General features: G+C 41.4%; 1 protein-coding gene across 4 annotated transcripts in view; it reads right to left on the bottom strand.

The window, feature by feature from the left end:
* LOC146861982 (phospholipid-transporting ATPase ABCA1-like) overlaps nucleotides 1–14,217 on the bottom strand; it is a 3,104,259-nt gene that overhangs the window by 1,965,683 nt on the left and 1,124,359 nt on the right. For all 4 annotated transcript variants that reach the window (XM_085641135.1, XM_085641137.1, XM_085641136.1 and 1 more), the window contains exon 14: nucleotides 5,857–6,033. In XM_085641135.1, coding sequence (XP_085497261.1) covers nucleotides 5,857–6,033 — 177 coding nt within the window. The remainder of the gene's footprint in view (nucleotides 1–5,856; nucleotides 6,034–14,217) is intronic.

Genomic DNA, 14,217 nt, shown 5'->3' with positions numbered 1-14,217 from the left:
GCTTGGCAGTTCGGGCTGGACTGTTCCCATGAGGCACAGGGTCAAGACTGATTTGCATATGGCTGGGTTCAAACTGGAAAGGCATGGTGAGCAAAAAAACGATGGATTTAGGCCCAGATCTCTGTACTGGGGTGAATGTATGACATTGTTCTGCATTCTGTCCATCAATTGTTGTTTTTGCATAGGCCTATACACTGACATCTGTGCTCATAACTTTTCCCTCAGTAACACGTATGCATAGTAGGGTGAGGGTATGAACTGGCCTCTCTGCTGACACCCCTGTCTTGAAAGATGGGTATGCATAATAGGGTGTGTGGAGAAACTAAACCCTATGCTGAGACCTCTCTCTTGGATGATGGATGTGCATAGTATGTTGTGAGGAGGGGCTTGCCTGTTTGCTTTGGCCTTTCCCCAAGGTGACAGATGTACAACTATGGTGTGGGGAGGAAATGACCGCTATACTGAGAAGTCTGCCTTGGATGACAAGCAGAGACTAGGGTATGGAGAAAGACTACTGTGTCAGCTCAGAACTCTTCCCAGAGTAATACATGTGTGTAGTAGACTGTGGATAAAGACTGCTCTCTCCTCCTAACTCTCTTTTTGGTGATGAATATTCATAGTAGGGTATACAAATGGAGCATCCTCTCTGCTGAGAACTATGTCTTGCTTGGTGTGGATCATTGAATTTGGGGACACACTCACCTCTGCCTCAGATCTTTTCCCATGGAGACAGGCTTGCATACTAGGGTGTGCACAGGAACAGAGCTCTCTGTTGAAACTTCTCTCCAGAGTAACAAGCATATGTAGTAACATGTGCAAAATAATTGCCCTCTTCACTGTCACATCTCCGTTAGTTGATAGCAGTGCATAGTAGAGTATGATGATGCACTGGCCTATGTGCCATAACCTCTCTCTTGTATGAGAGGTCTGTTTACTACAGTGTAGACAGTGACTTATCTCTCTACTGAGACCTCACTGTTGCATGACACGTCACCATAGTTGGGTATTCAAATACTTGGCTTCTCTTTTAACAAGTCTCTGTAGCATAAAAGATGTGAAAAGTACCTACAGATATATATAGACATGCAGGAGCACTTCTGTATTTCCTGAAAATATATACCAACTATCAAGCAAACAAATCAGAAGTAACTTTAAACGTTTTTATTGCACAAAAATCAACTTGACAACATTACAAAACTACAACAACTACTACATTAACAAACTATATCAACATCTATAAAACAAACTAGACAACAAACTTTACTAACATTTAATGTCTTCATCACATTATGGCGAGCAGCCTAGTATAGTTGCAGCACCTCTGCCTCCTCAGCCTAGCAAAGAGTCTTTGTTATGGCAGTTTTTTCTTTTGAGGCCAGCTAGCAAAACAGTCTCAGCAAAAAGAGTTCCCAAAGGCAAACTCGGGCACAGTTAGTTTGTGCCGCTGAACTGGATACACTGTGCCTGTCTTAAAAAGGCTCTTTTTAGCTGCTTATGTAAGCAGATGAATATTTCCTCATAGACAAGTAAACATGCACAGCACAAGCTTGTGCAAGATCAAAAATGTCCCCCTATGCAACACAAAATGTATCACTTCTCTAATTAATTGTTTTTGTCTCACTTTCCACGGTTATTTCCTTTTTTTTCAGAAGTGAACAAGACATATTTTTCTCCTCCATCTATTTTCTCACATAGTAGTTTTCTTGTTCACAACTTTTGTTTTCCATTTTCCTACTACAAAAAGAGAAAATAACCAAAAAATGTAAAAGTTATATAGTATAACTTTTCTACATCTTTAACCCACAATCACATATTTATATCTAGTATACCACTAACGTATTATTCCTTCCACCTGAAAAATCCCACCCCCTTGCCAAGTAGTCTTCCCCTCTCAATGCGATCCATTCCCATTTACTCCCATTTTCGTAAAGCTTTGAAAACTTTTCTGTTCTCTCAGGCGTACTCCTGCTAATCCCTTCGGGTTGTCCCTGTGACTGTTGTTCTTGCTACCAGCGCCAGGAAGCCGCTTGGCCGCAGTGCGCTTAATCAAATACTTTTTTCATTTCATTTCATTTCATTTCATTTCATTTCAAGTGCATGTTTTTTTCACAAATAAATTAGAACATGCCCTCAAACCTGATTTCATGAAAGTTTAAAAAGTAACACATTCCTCTTGAGACACCATTGCTAACACTGACCATGATGTTTCACTCTAGAAATAGCAATATCACCACTCAAACAGTTCATAGGGCTACAGTATATGTCCTGGGAGGTTCATAAAAAACACTAGGGCTTGTATTAACACATTCCACATCCTTTGATTCATAGTTTGAGAAACGCTTCTCCCTTTACTTATAACTCAATACAGTTTGAACACTGCATTTTTTAACACAAAGTGCAATACTTGCTGATATTTCTCTACATTACAATGTCTACCTCTCAAAAATTATACTGAGAAATATTCACCTCTACATCAGCTTTTCACTTAGTGAACCTTGTGTAGAATAAGTTTACCAAGATTAGCGCACTTACTGCACTTCTCAACAAACTTCATGAGTATACTACGAAATAGCTGAACTTATAGCTCATTCTTCAAAGCAGCTGAAGACACCAGTCTCTTTCAGTTCCAAATTAAGTCACATCTTCTAAGGATTACTCAAAAATACTTCCTTCTCCTCCAAAGCACCAAGGACAATCTAATCTATCTCTTGCTCTGCAGCCAATCACATAACAGCATTTCTTCAACCATGTAATAATTTGTTCTACTTCTATGATCTTGTGAGACTCTTGCAGGATCATAAAACACCTCATGGCAAGCCAAGTAATTTTCCATGCTGGTTTCATGAGATACTTGAGGGATCGAAAGAGCCTCTTGCAGCAAGCGTCTCTCCCTGAATCTTGCACTCTACTCTCATGAGACTCTGATTGGATAGCAACACAATTCTAGGGGAAAAGTAGTATGTGAAAGGGACTAGTCTCTCTTCTGAAAACCTTTTCTTCAATAAAGGGTATCCACACTGAGGTATAGGAAGGGTATATGGGAGCAACTGCTCTCTCCTTTCAGACATCTCTCAAATGATGGATGTGCATAATAGGATGTGAGGTCCAGTCCTGTCTTTTAGATGACAGATGTGTGTAGTAGTGAGTAGGGAAGAACTGCCGGCTTCTATCAGAGTTCTCTCTCAGATGACGGGTGTACGTAATAGTGTGTGGGGACTAACAGGCCTCTCCTTTCAGACCTCTCGCTCAGACGATGCATGAGCATAGTAGGGTGTGTGGATGGATTGGCCTCTCCTTTCAGACCTCTCTCTAAGATGACAGGTGTGCCTAGTAGGGTGTGTGGATGGACTGGCCTCCACTTTCAGATCTCTCTCTCAGATGATTGCTGTGAGTAGTAGGGTGTAGAAGAGCACCAGACCTCTCCTGTCAGACCTCTCTTCGAGATTACAGGTATGCATAGTAGAATATGTGAGGAAAGAGCCTTAACTCTATTCACAACTCTTTCCAAACCGGCTTAAATAGTAGACTCTGATAAACACAATCTCCAGTAAGACTCCTCACTACAGTGTGAAAACCAGAGTGAATTCAGAGATCACCTATTCCTTCCTACTTTTCACAAGTCATGAGTCTAGTGACAACACAACATAAAAAAAAGAATGAACCTTCTACTCATCATAGTACTTATGTCTTACACACTTCAGGGCGTTTTTATGAAATTAGTGATACAGGGTAGAGCAGCAAATCACCTTGCTTCTCTTGGAAAGAGTAGGAGTGCTCATATTATCCAATACAGTGCATTCGTGTAATCTCCACTTGCCCTGGTACCATTTTGGCAGTCTTCTGCCAATACACGCACTCTTGCACCATCGTGCAAGAGTGCCTCCATTGCATGCAGGATTGTATTTGTGCAGGAAGGAACCCCTTCCTGCACAAAAACAATCCATAGAAGCAGAATACAGCACAATGCAGCACACATAGAAAGAGGAAAAAAACAAGGAGAAATAAGGATATTTCTCCTTGTTATGCCTCACCTGGGAGGCATACGTTTTTGGAGCATTGGAGGTTCTTGTGTTTCTGGGAAAGCAGAAAAACCCATGGGAGTTGTTTTACACCAGATTTTTTAAGCCATTCAAAGCCCTGCAAAATGCTTTGCGTGGGTTCATAAATCTGACTGAGAGGCTAGCGTCATGCATTTACCACTTTGTGTCGCAAAGATGTGATGCAAGCCTCTCATAGATATGCCCCTTTCTCTCAATAACAAGGGCCCCAATATTTATTTTACTATTAGAATGCATTAAGAACTGACCTACTACTTTTAACTATTCACACTTTCATGAGAGCCCCACGAGATCGCAAAAATTAGTTAAAAATGTAGACATTTATTTTCTTCACAGTAGTTATCCCTTAGACACCTCCTCTATATATCTAAGAGGACAGCATACCATTCTTCTGCCCCCTTATATCGTTTTTTACTTCATTTCCACAACACCTCAAATTTTACAAAGTAAGCAATAATGGCAGCCATTTCATTTCTAAAATTCCAACAGCCACCCAATCAAAGTGCTTGTTCTCATGGGACTTACAGGAGCCTCTCAATCCCACAAGAGCAGAAGGTTCAGAGGAAAACAGGCCTCTCGACCATCCACATGGCACCATTTTTGATTTTGTGCTCTTGTGTGGGACTCACCAAAATATACAATTAGTTTTGACCCTTAATTTCTCAAAATCTACTGAATGGATTTACACCAAATCACAGAAAGCACTATATGTGGACCAAGATCTAGCTTCTTGCTGAATTTGATGTAATTCCCTTCTGTACTTTTTGCTATAAACTGTCTTAAAGAAGTATATGGAAAATGCATAGAGATGTTATGTTTTGGGACCCCCTTTAGTCTCTGCCCCAATTTGACGGATCACTCCACTTTTCTAGGAAGGACAAACTTAGACAAATTTATTAGCAAAGCAAAAAACGCTGATGGAAAACCAGACCTAACTTTAAATACCTAGTAGCAACCGCCACTAGGTAACATATACTTATGTATGGACTTTCAAACCGCCCTCTTCATCTACTAGTCTACTGTTGTGCTATTATCATTTTAATGTCATCTATTAATGCATACAACAGTGGGACAGTGAGTCTGCCATATCAACCACTGGCTAACTTCACAGTGAAAGACAGCTTTCTGCTCTTTCACAAGCAGCACATCTCGCACAAAGAAGTTCTGTTTAGAACTAGGTATTTCTATAGCAATGTGTTCTTATTGATTGACAAAACAATAAAGTTTTACAAAACCCATAAATAAAAATTGTAACAAAGTGAAAAGACTGTCAGCCATCGCAAAACCTATTGGCTTTGCAATTCCTTGTGTTTTCATTGTGATTAATCAACGTTGGTAACGCACCATATGGCACAAAAACTTCACTCCTAGCGTACCTTTCAGATAGACGAAAGTCTGCAGCTGTAGTAGAAGTTAAAATCTACACCTCGCCTATGCGTGCATGAACTTGCTTTTCCTACTTTGTGACTAAAGAAAATGGCAGTATAACTTTTAGGCTTTTGTGAATGAGGCTCTGTTGGGTGTCTAAACACCTGCAATCAATATGCTCAAATCAAATGAAAGATAACTTGAAAAGAACATAGGCTGCAGAATATCGTCAAAAAGGTGACTTTTAGATTAATGTTATGCTTTTTCGCATCAGACGACACCATAGTATATTGTCGGCACACGGTAATTTAAAACGGTATAGATATAGAAGACAAAAGTTTCTAAAAATATTCAAAACGGTTGGAATTTAAGTCATTTAGTCCATGTATGGGAACAAAGAAAAATCTTAGTAAGCTCAAAACATACTTACACGTCATCAACGTAGCAGGGATAGGGCATTTGTTGTATGAATACTCCCAGAAGATCAGACTTGTTTGAATGTAATCGAATGATGCCATGGTCTACCATGTCTTGGATGTAGGCAAAACCACCCCACACATACCGCAAGTCTTTGTTAGCATCAGCTGCAGCACCAGGAGCCCATAATCTTAAGTGAAGAAACACAATATTCGTAAAGGATGGAATTAGACGTTTTGGCAATTTAAATTTAATGTTTACACATAAAACAGCGTTCTTTTTAAGTGAAAATCCCTACAGTTTTATTTAGCGGGAATGATTCACTTTAGTCTGCATATTAGTTTCTCTTAAAAATTGTTAATTAAAAAAAATATATATACATATGAAAAATGTACATGGATATAATTTACTACATGGTTAAACAATTTGCTTGTTTAAATTTACGCTAGGTGCCGATTTACCTTAAAATATCACTAACAGTAATTCTCCCATTCTGTATTTTTTTTTACACCTGTCTTAATTTCTCAACACGTTCCCACCCGCTATTAGAAACAAAAGTGGCTAAACTAAGCTCAGTAGTCCAGAGACTTCAAGGTTGTGGCATTGACAATAGAGACAGATGCTCGCCTCTGGACTTGTGAATTATATAAAATATCATCATGCAGCACACCATAACAAGGTAGGGTTGTCTAAGAGGTATGTATGTTTAAACATGTTTAGTTGATTGATCCTCCCACAATAAAACATTTCTGATGTCCTAACTAAGGGCCCGATTAAGATGGCAGGCGTACTTTCGTCCGACAGCCACCCTGTCGCAGATGGGACCACCCGACAGGATGTCGGCGGTCCCGCAGTAGGCATTAGGATGCAACTGCCACAACGGTGGTCACAATACCTATGTTTTGCATTGCCGTGGGTGCTGCTGGCTGCAGCACCCGCCGCAATGTAAAAAAGGGACATCGTACATATCCCTGCACTACATGGCAGGCATCGTGCGGTACCTAGCACATGGTGCAGGTATCTGTAGGGGAGCTCACTGTCATCGTAATCAGCCCCTAAATCAAACAATGTTTTTTATTTGAAGTCCTGCATTTATATCTAGTTAAGGTTTCGATTATACAAATTATTTTGAGGACTTTCATTTAAAATCAAGGCTCAGTGAAGAGAAGTCCTAAATGTAAACATGTGAGTTTACACTCAAATTCTGAATACATTAATGGGTTATATAGAATTTATAAAGAATTTCAGAACTACTTCTAATACAGTAACTTTTTTTCATGACTACTCCAAATGCATAACCACTCAGACATACAAAAATGTAAACAAGTATATTTCCAGATGGGGAATTCTACAGCACATTTCTAGTTTCTATTTTTTTTTAGAACCTTGGAGAAACCCCTTCCCCCCTACAATGTTTTGTGAGGATCCTCAGGGTACTGTTAAAGGATTTTCTCCTGTGGTTGCCAAAAGTAGCAGGCTGATGTCTGAAAATATTTTGAGTTCACATTCTCAAAATCACATGATCTGTGACAGTAAAACAGTGTGTTGAATGGATGAAATAGCTATTGTGGAATGGAATACATTTTCCAGCTCGCAAAGTGTCTTTTGCAACATATACAAACTTGAAAAGGGAATCAGATATGTAATGGCAGTCCCTCCCTCTCCCGTATGTGAGTAGGTTGCACTTCATCAATGCTTTGCACCTTCTATTGAAGGGTAACAAACCATTGATGAGTTACTGTGAGGAAGTGGATCATTAGTTGAGGTGGTTGGTAATCCACCACAAGTAATAATGTCATTATTCTTGTTATATCCAGTAAGGGTTCAATAATGTAAACAAGAGCTCAACCACTGGTAGCTGTGGCACAGAACAGACAGGTTTAACTTAAGGAAATGTGTAAAACAGTAAAAAAGTCAAAAACACAATACTGCAACACTGTATAAATCACACGCAAATTTATAAAATACAGAATAATTGAATTAACAAAATGGCACAAACACAACAAAAATCTAGTAAGGGGAATAAGTGATCTAAATGTTTAAAGTTTTAAATAAATATAGTGCCAAAAAGCCTTAAACACCAATTGGTTATCTGATTGCACTCGTTGGTACCTAGGAGCGATTTAAGGCTGACCGCAATGAGTTGTGGGTCAGATACTGAAACCAGACTCATCCCTGTCTCAAATTTTACTTTTGAACTCACTCTCTGAAATAGAAGTCAAAAATATTCAGTGGAGCAAGGCAGCAGTCTGTGTCTTAGAAGGGCTCCATGAGGCAAGGTAGCTTTTGGTTGTAATCCTAATGAAGCCATTAACCTTTGGTGAGAAACCTCAGAGTGAGAGAAAATCTAAATTAGCACCGAAGGAAGGTCCTTCACCATCCTGATACTTCTGGAGCCTTCAAGAGTTGAAGTTTCTACGTTCAGACTTGCTTACTTTTTTGGAACTTGGATTATTCTAGTGGGGCAAGCTGCAAGCTGTAGTCAAACAGGGCTCCCAAAGACAGGTACCCTCTCCACAGCATCATATTGAGACAGTTGTGCTGCTGTGGAAATGGCCAGAGCAGGAGCAACCTGAACCTTTGGCCTACCGATAAAGCATCCTCATCAGATTGACTGGGCAGGTTTGTCCCGGTCCTGCAGAGGTCTTTGCAGCAAAAAAGGTTTTAAGTCCCTGGAGTTTCAGGATGGTTGGAGGAGTTCTCTTTTACACAGAAAAGGGTCCCATGACCTCAGGAATAGCACTTAGTGGTTAAGAATCACTCAAGCAAAAGCCACCTGCAGGTTAATTTGCAGATCCGATTGGAACTGGTCAGCTGGCCTCTTCAAGATAAAGGTTTTCTAGCAGCTTTCTGTGTCTCTTTAGCTTAACAGGTGGTCAGGCAACTGACCCTTAGAATTCACCTCTTTGTCCTGTGCGCAAGTGGGAGCAGTTCAGACCTGTCACGTCTCCTCAAAAGTCTTAACAGTAGATGCAATCCTTCTTCTTTCTTTCAAATGTCCAGTTGTGTCCTGTAGAGGATGCCCAGGGGTACAACATTTATGTCTGGCATTATTCTGTGGTTGTGGGTGACTCCTGTCTCCTTCCTAACCAATAGGAAAATGTTCCCAGGGGTAACCCTGCCAACTTTTATACCACCTCCTGTGCATCCTATTGCAAACAATCCCACAGTGCCTCTCTCCTAAAACTAAGATGTCAGACACTTTCTTCTGCTATGCAGAGCGCCTGTGTCCACCAAAACTCCAGCACCCGTCACCTAATGGTGCCTCTGTAAACAGATTTAAAAAAAATTATACAAATGGAGGTGCAGTAAACGTGAGACACAAAAGTCCAAAGTGTTTCTTTTCTTGACTTTTATTTCATAGTTGACAAAGTAGGTTGAATTTGTTGTTTTAAAACAGCACTGACTGGCTTCAGTGATAGGCTTGCAGTCACGTTGGCGCTGTCACTGTGGTGGGTAGCACAATGGATGCTGCAGTCCGCTACTGATATTTAGCTTAGAGGCCTTGGATACAATGTGTACCGTGTACTAGGAACTTATAGGTAAGTTAATTATGCCGCTTATGAGTATAGCCAATTTTGACATGTTTAGGGATCTGAGCAAGTGCACTAGCCTGGTTTGAAGAGTCCCAGTGCACTGAGTCAAAACCCAGCAGCATCAGTCCAAACAAATGGGGGTGATCATGCAAAAATAGGGATTTTTCCACAGTTACTGTGACCTGAAAGGATGTATACACAGATTTGCAAAATGGACGAGGGACAACTATCTTGCGGTTGCGATCCCCAGCATCGGTGACACCATAATTTGCATGTTCCCCTCAATAACATTACCCAAACACCAACTTTTATTTTTGAAAACAGCCCCTGATCTTTCAAGGGACAAGGAATTTGTTAAAAACATGTTTAAAACAAAATGTCGGCATTCACAGAATGTAAATGCAAGGCTTGTGTTCTGCAGGCTCTTTCAAGCATCTATCCCTGCATTTTTAGCTGTTTGAACGGTAATGCAAAAATATGTCTTAATGAGCCAGGATTTCTTTCAACCCTCTTTAAATGACCAATTTGTGCTCCAATTGGTGTCCAAAGAACACCAACAGGACTGAGACCTGACCTTAATACGTATGGCCCTGAATTTGTATCCATATTCAGGGTGGTACCTTTCTTGCAAATCTTTGAGGAATATGGGCAAAACAACAAGATTTTGGGGTGCTCAGCATTATTTTCAAGTAGACCTGCACTGAAACTCCCTACAAACTTGGTGTTAGACCTGACATCCTTAGAAATGTTTTATCTGCTGGCCTCCAATTTTGCTGATCTCTTTTTGGTTGGTCTTAGGACTATGTGCACTTTACCCCAGCTGACGAGTGCTAAAGTGCTTATGCTTTCTCTCCTAAACATGGTTTGATTGGATTATCTACAATTGGTATATTTAATGTACCTATAAGTTACTAGTAAAGTGCATTGCATGTGCCCAGGGCCTGTAAATTAAATGCTACTTGTGGGCCTCCAGAACTGCTTGTGCCACCCACTTAAGTAGCCCTTTAAACATGTCTCAGGCCTGCCACTGCAGAGCCTGTGTGCAGTTTACACTGCCATGTCGACTTGGCATTAAAACCCCTTGCCAAGCCATAAACTTCCCTTTTATTACATATACGTCACCCCTAAAGTAGGCCCAAGGTAGCCAATAGGACAGAGTGCTGTGTAATTAAATGGCACGAGATGTTCCTTTAAGCTTTACATGTCCTGGTAGTGAAGCACTCCCAAATTTGTTTTTCACTATTCACATAGGTTAATACTGGGGATTCATTTTTACATCTATGTCATTTTTAATACCTATGGAATTGTAATGATAAATCCTCTTAAATGGTAAAGTCGAATGTATCATTACAATTTTAAAAATTGCACTTTTAGAAAGATGGCATTTTTCAGTTCTTAGCCCTATGTGCCTGCAGCCTGTCTCCAATACATGTCTTTTGTGGGTGAAAGCTGGATTTTGTCCATTTCCTCTAGACAGCCACAATGGGAGCCTAGGTGTGACTTGATGGGCCATCCGCATTCTGATGGGTCATCCTGGCAAGGATGGGAGGGTGGAGCTGGGCACAGCCCCAACACTGCATACACAGTGTCCTGTCCCTACACAAAGGACTGTTCAACCCTCTTTAGTGAGTCTGGTACCAGGGAAGGAAGAGAGAACCTTTGTACACTTCAAAGGCACCACTGGGTATAAGGATTGGACTTCTGACCCTACCGCTTTAGTACACTTGTGGACCTGTGGATACTCTGCCAGGAAGAAGAACTGCTGTGCTGCAGAAGGACTGCCACTCTGCTGGACTATTGTTCTGGAAGAACTGCATTCTTGCGGTGCTGACCTGCTGCCCTCCTTGCCTGGGTGAGAAGGACTGGAACACATAACTTGAGCCCAGAACTGGAGTGACTCCAGGGGCCTGCTGGCTTGCTGGCATGCTTCCGATCTGAAGTTGGGGACATCAGAGACTTCCAACTCACTTGCCTCAGCACTGAAACTCAGCCATCTGTGATATTGGCCTGCCAAGTAGTGCCAATCCAGTCCTGGGCCATTGGAAAGTAGGTTAAAATGTTGCTCCAGCAGAATCCACACATCACCATTGAGGCTGCAGCTCAGAACTGGCGCATTACTACAACTGAGGACACATCACTGCAGTTGCGAGGTTTGGCTTCAACGCATCAACGACTGTGCAGCGCAGCAACACCATTCCCAACGCATCTTCGACTTCGCACAGCTCCGAACCAACACATTGCCTTCACTCTACGGATCGTCGATGATATATCACCTGCTCTGCACTTCACATCTCATCTTTTACGACGACACAGCACCACCTCTGCACATCATCTTGTCTTTGATGACAACACAACCCAGGTTCCTTTTACTGGGCCAAGGCTCATGCCTGTATCTGACCGGTGCTCCATTGCGGTTGGCTGGATCTTTTGGATTTGACCCAGTCTAGTGCGACAAGATAGCCCCAGTTAGCGCTTTATGCTTCCAAGCACTACATTTCGGTTTATTCTTCAAAAATTCATAACTTCAGTTCTACTTTTTGGATTTTTGTCATTTTGGGCTTGTTTAGTTCACTAAGCTAAGCTCTATTGTTCTACCCAGGTGTCGTATCTTTTTAGGTGGCGTTTTCACTGATTTACAGTTTGAAATGTTGCTCAAATACTTAACACATTGCCTCTTAAGTTAAGCCTGACTGCACTGTGCCAAGCTACCAGGTGGTGAGCACAGGTTAATTTAGGGTGTTTGTGACTTACCCTGACTAGGATTGTGGTTCCTGCTTGGACAGGGTGCATATCTCAGACAACCAGAAACGCAATTTCTAACACTTGGCCATGAGCACATTTGCTCACACAACAATTTCTCCAGATTGGAAAGGGTTTCTGTGTGGTAATTTCCATTTATGAGTGTAATTTTATTCATGACCCTGGAAAGAACTACACTAGTGTAAGAACCATAGTACTTTGTATGGTTTAGTAAGTATTAGCCACCCTGGACTGTAACCTTTTTCTGGATACTCTTTGTTTTCCCCCCCGTAAATCTGACAATTAGGTGAGCTCAATGGAGGCTTTTAATTAACTCAGACATGTGCTCTGATGTCGGTTTCACAACCAATTCTACTCCCTTTCTGAATGAGGGTAGATTTTGTCTGCACAATCTAGGATGTGAGGTGACTAGTAGGAATTGAAGCATGACTATAGTTCAAGAGAACAGTGCTTTTTACCGATACCTGTTTGGGGAGACTGACTGCTTGATCTCCACCTTTAAAGGTCTACCCACTCTGATTAAATGAGACTCCCTACATTTGTCATATCTTGGAAACTTATATGAGTTTATATATGTAGAAACTGCTGTTCACTCTTGGACTGGGAAAGATGAGTTCCATTTGAACCCTTTGTGCGTATTAAACACAATGTTGGCCTCTTTCATGTAGAATGGCTATGTCCATTTCAGAAATACCATCCTACACATCTGCATGTCCTGTCTCCATCCAAGACACCTATTCTACCTAGTGCATAGAAATGTTTGTCAGTCCATTCCCTCTGTGCAAAGTAAGTTTCCATGCCCTGGCTGAAACATACCTTTACAGAATTTTCTGTCTGGTCAGCATCTCACTTGCTACAGGTAACAAATGCAGGACTGTGCCCGTACACATACAATCTAGAACCACTCAAAAGTAATATTAGTGGTGAACGTGGGCCCAGACACCCAAGAAATATGGGTAACAGTAAAGGCATGAGAATTTGAAAGTTGCTGGCCCTCTGGTTGTCTCTGACACTCCACCATGGCCAGCGGAATGATACAAGTATTGGCTGCCTCCACCCGTACCGGTTTTGTTCTTTATTGTTGACTGGACTCCAAAGAAGCCTAATCTCTGATTTAGCAACAGAAGACACTGCACCATTAATGAGGCCTTTACATGGCTGCCAATCTCCATCCACACTGGGGCTAATCCTGAAAACTGTCTGCTAAAGGAGCTGTATTGCACCTGTCAGGAAGAGCAAAGCTGATCCGTAGGAAGGTCTGAAAAAGGCCCAGCTAACTAAACAGCCTGGATGGAGGTGTCTTCATAGAAAAATATCAAGAAGGAGGTAGGCCGGAGGATCCAAGATGGACTAAGAGAACCTTTTGGTCATGGATCATCACCATCACCTGGGTAAAGAGTAGTGAACCTTCACCTTCCCTGATCCCCCGCATTCCTTAATGGTGCTTGTATATACTCTTCCTCAGCACCAGAAGGAACAGGTGGCAGTTGGCTTCATGCAGATGGTCTAGGGAACAGTTCTTATGGCTCCAGAAAGCCTCTTGATTCTGGGAGGATTGGAACTTTCTTCCTAACTACTATATTTCCAGAGAGATCAACAGTTATAGTCATTGCTGGGTCCTAGCCCTATGAGACCTGGTTCCAGTTGGTCCTAATTTGATTAATGATTTCAGTGGTGCCTCTAGTCCCTTGAATATCTCTGCCACTAGAAAATTATATGTTTAATTGTGAATTTGAAGCTACAGGCTCCTAAAAAGGTTTTCTACCACCCTTTTAGTGAGTACTGACTCACCAGTCCATTTAGTACTTGAAAAATAAGGGCAGCAAGTTAAAACCCTAAACTGGTTCCGTATCGTTGGGTACTGTGTTGGAAGTCGTGTCCAGATTCCACCTATCTACAACCCTTGCACCCTTTCTAGACCTTTGTGCGACAGACAGGTTTTTGGAAAATGCTGATGACCCAAGCACTCCTGATGATCCACAAGTCAACCAAAACCAAGTTCAATAGGATAACAGTGTCCATATAGCCAAAGTTAAAGGAATTCAATCTACTACTGCTAAGACAATATAGCACAATGT

This window comes from Triturus cristatus, chromosome 2_2 (genome assembly GCF_964204655.1).
Source record: "Triturus cristatus chromosome 2_2, aTriCri1.1, whole genome shotgun sequence".
In the NCBI taxonomy this organism is placed as follows: domain Eukaryota; kingdom Metazoa; phylum Chordata; class Amphibia; order Caudata; family Salamandridae; genus Triturus; species Triturus cristatus.
This window is presented reverse-complemented; position numbering and strand designations above follow the sequence as displayed.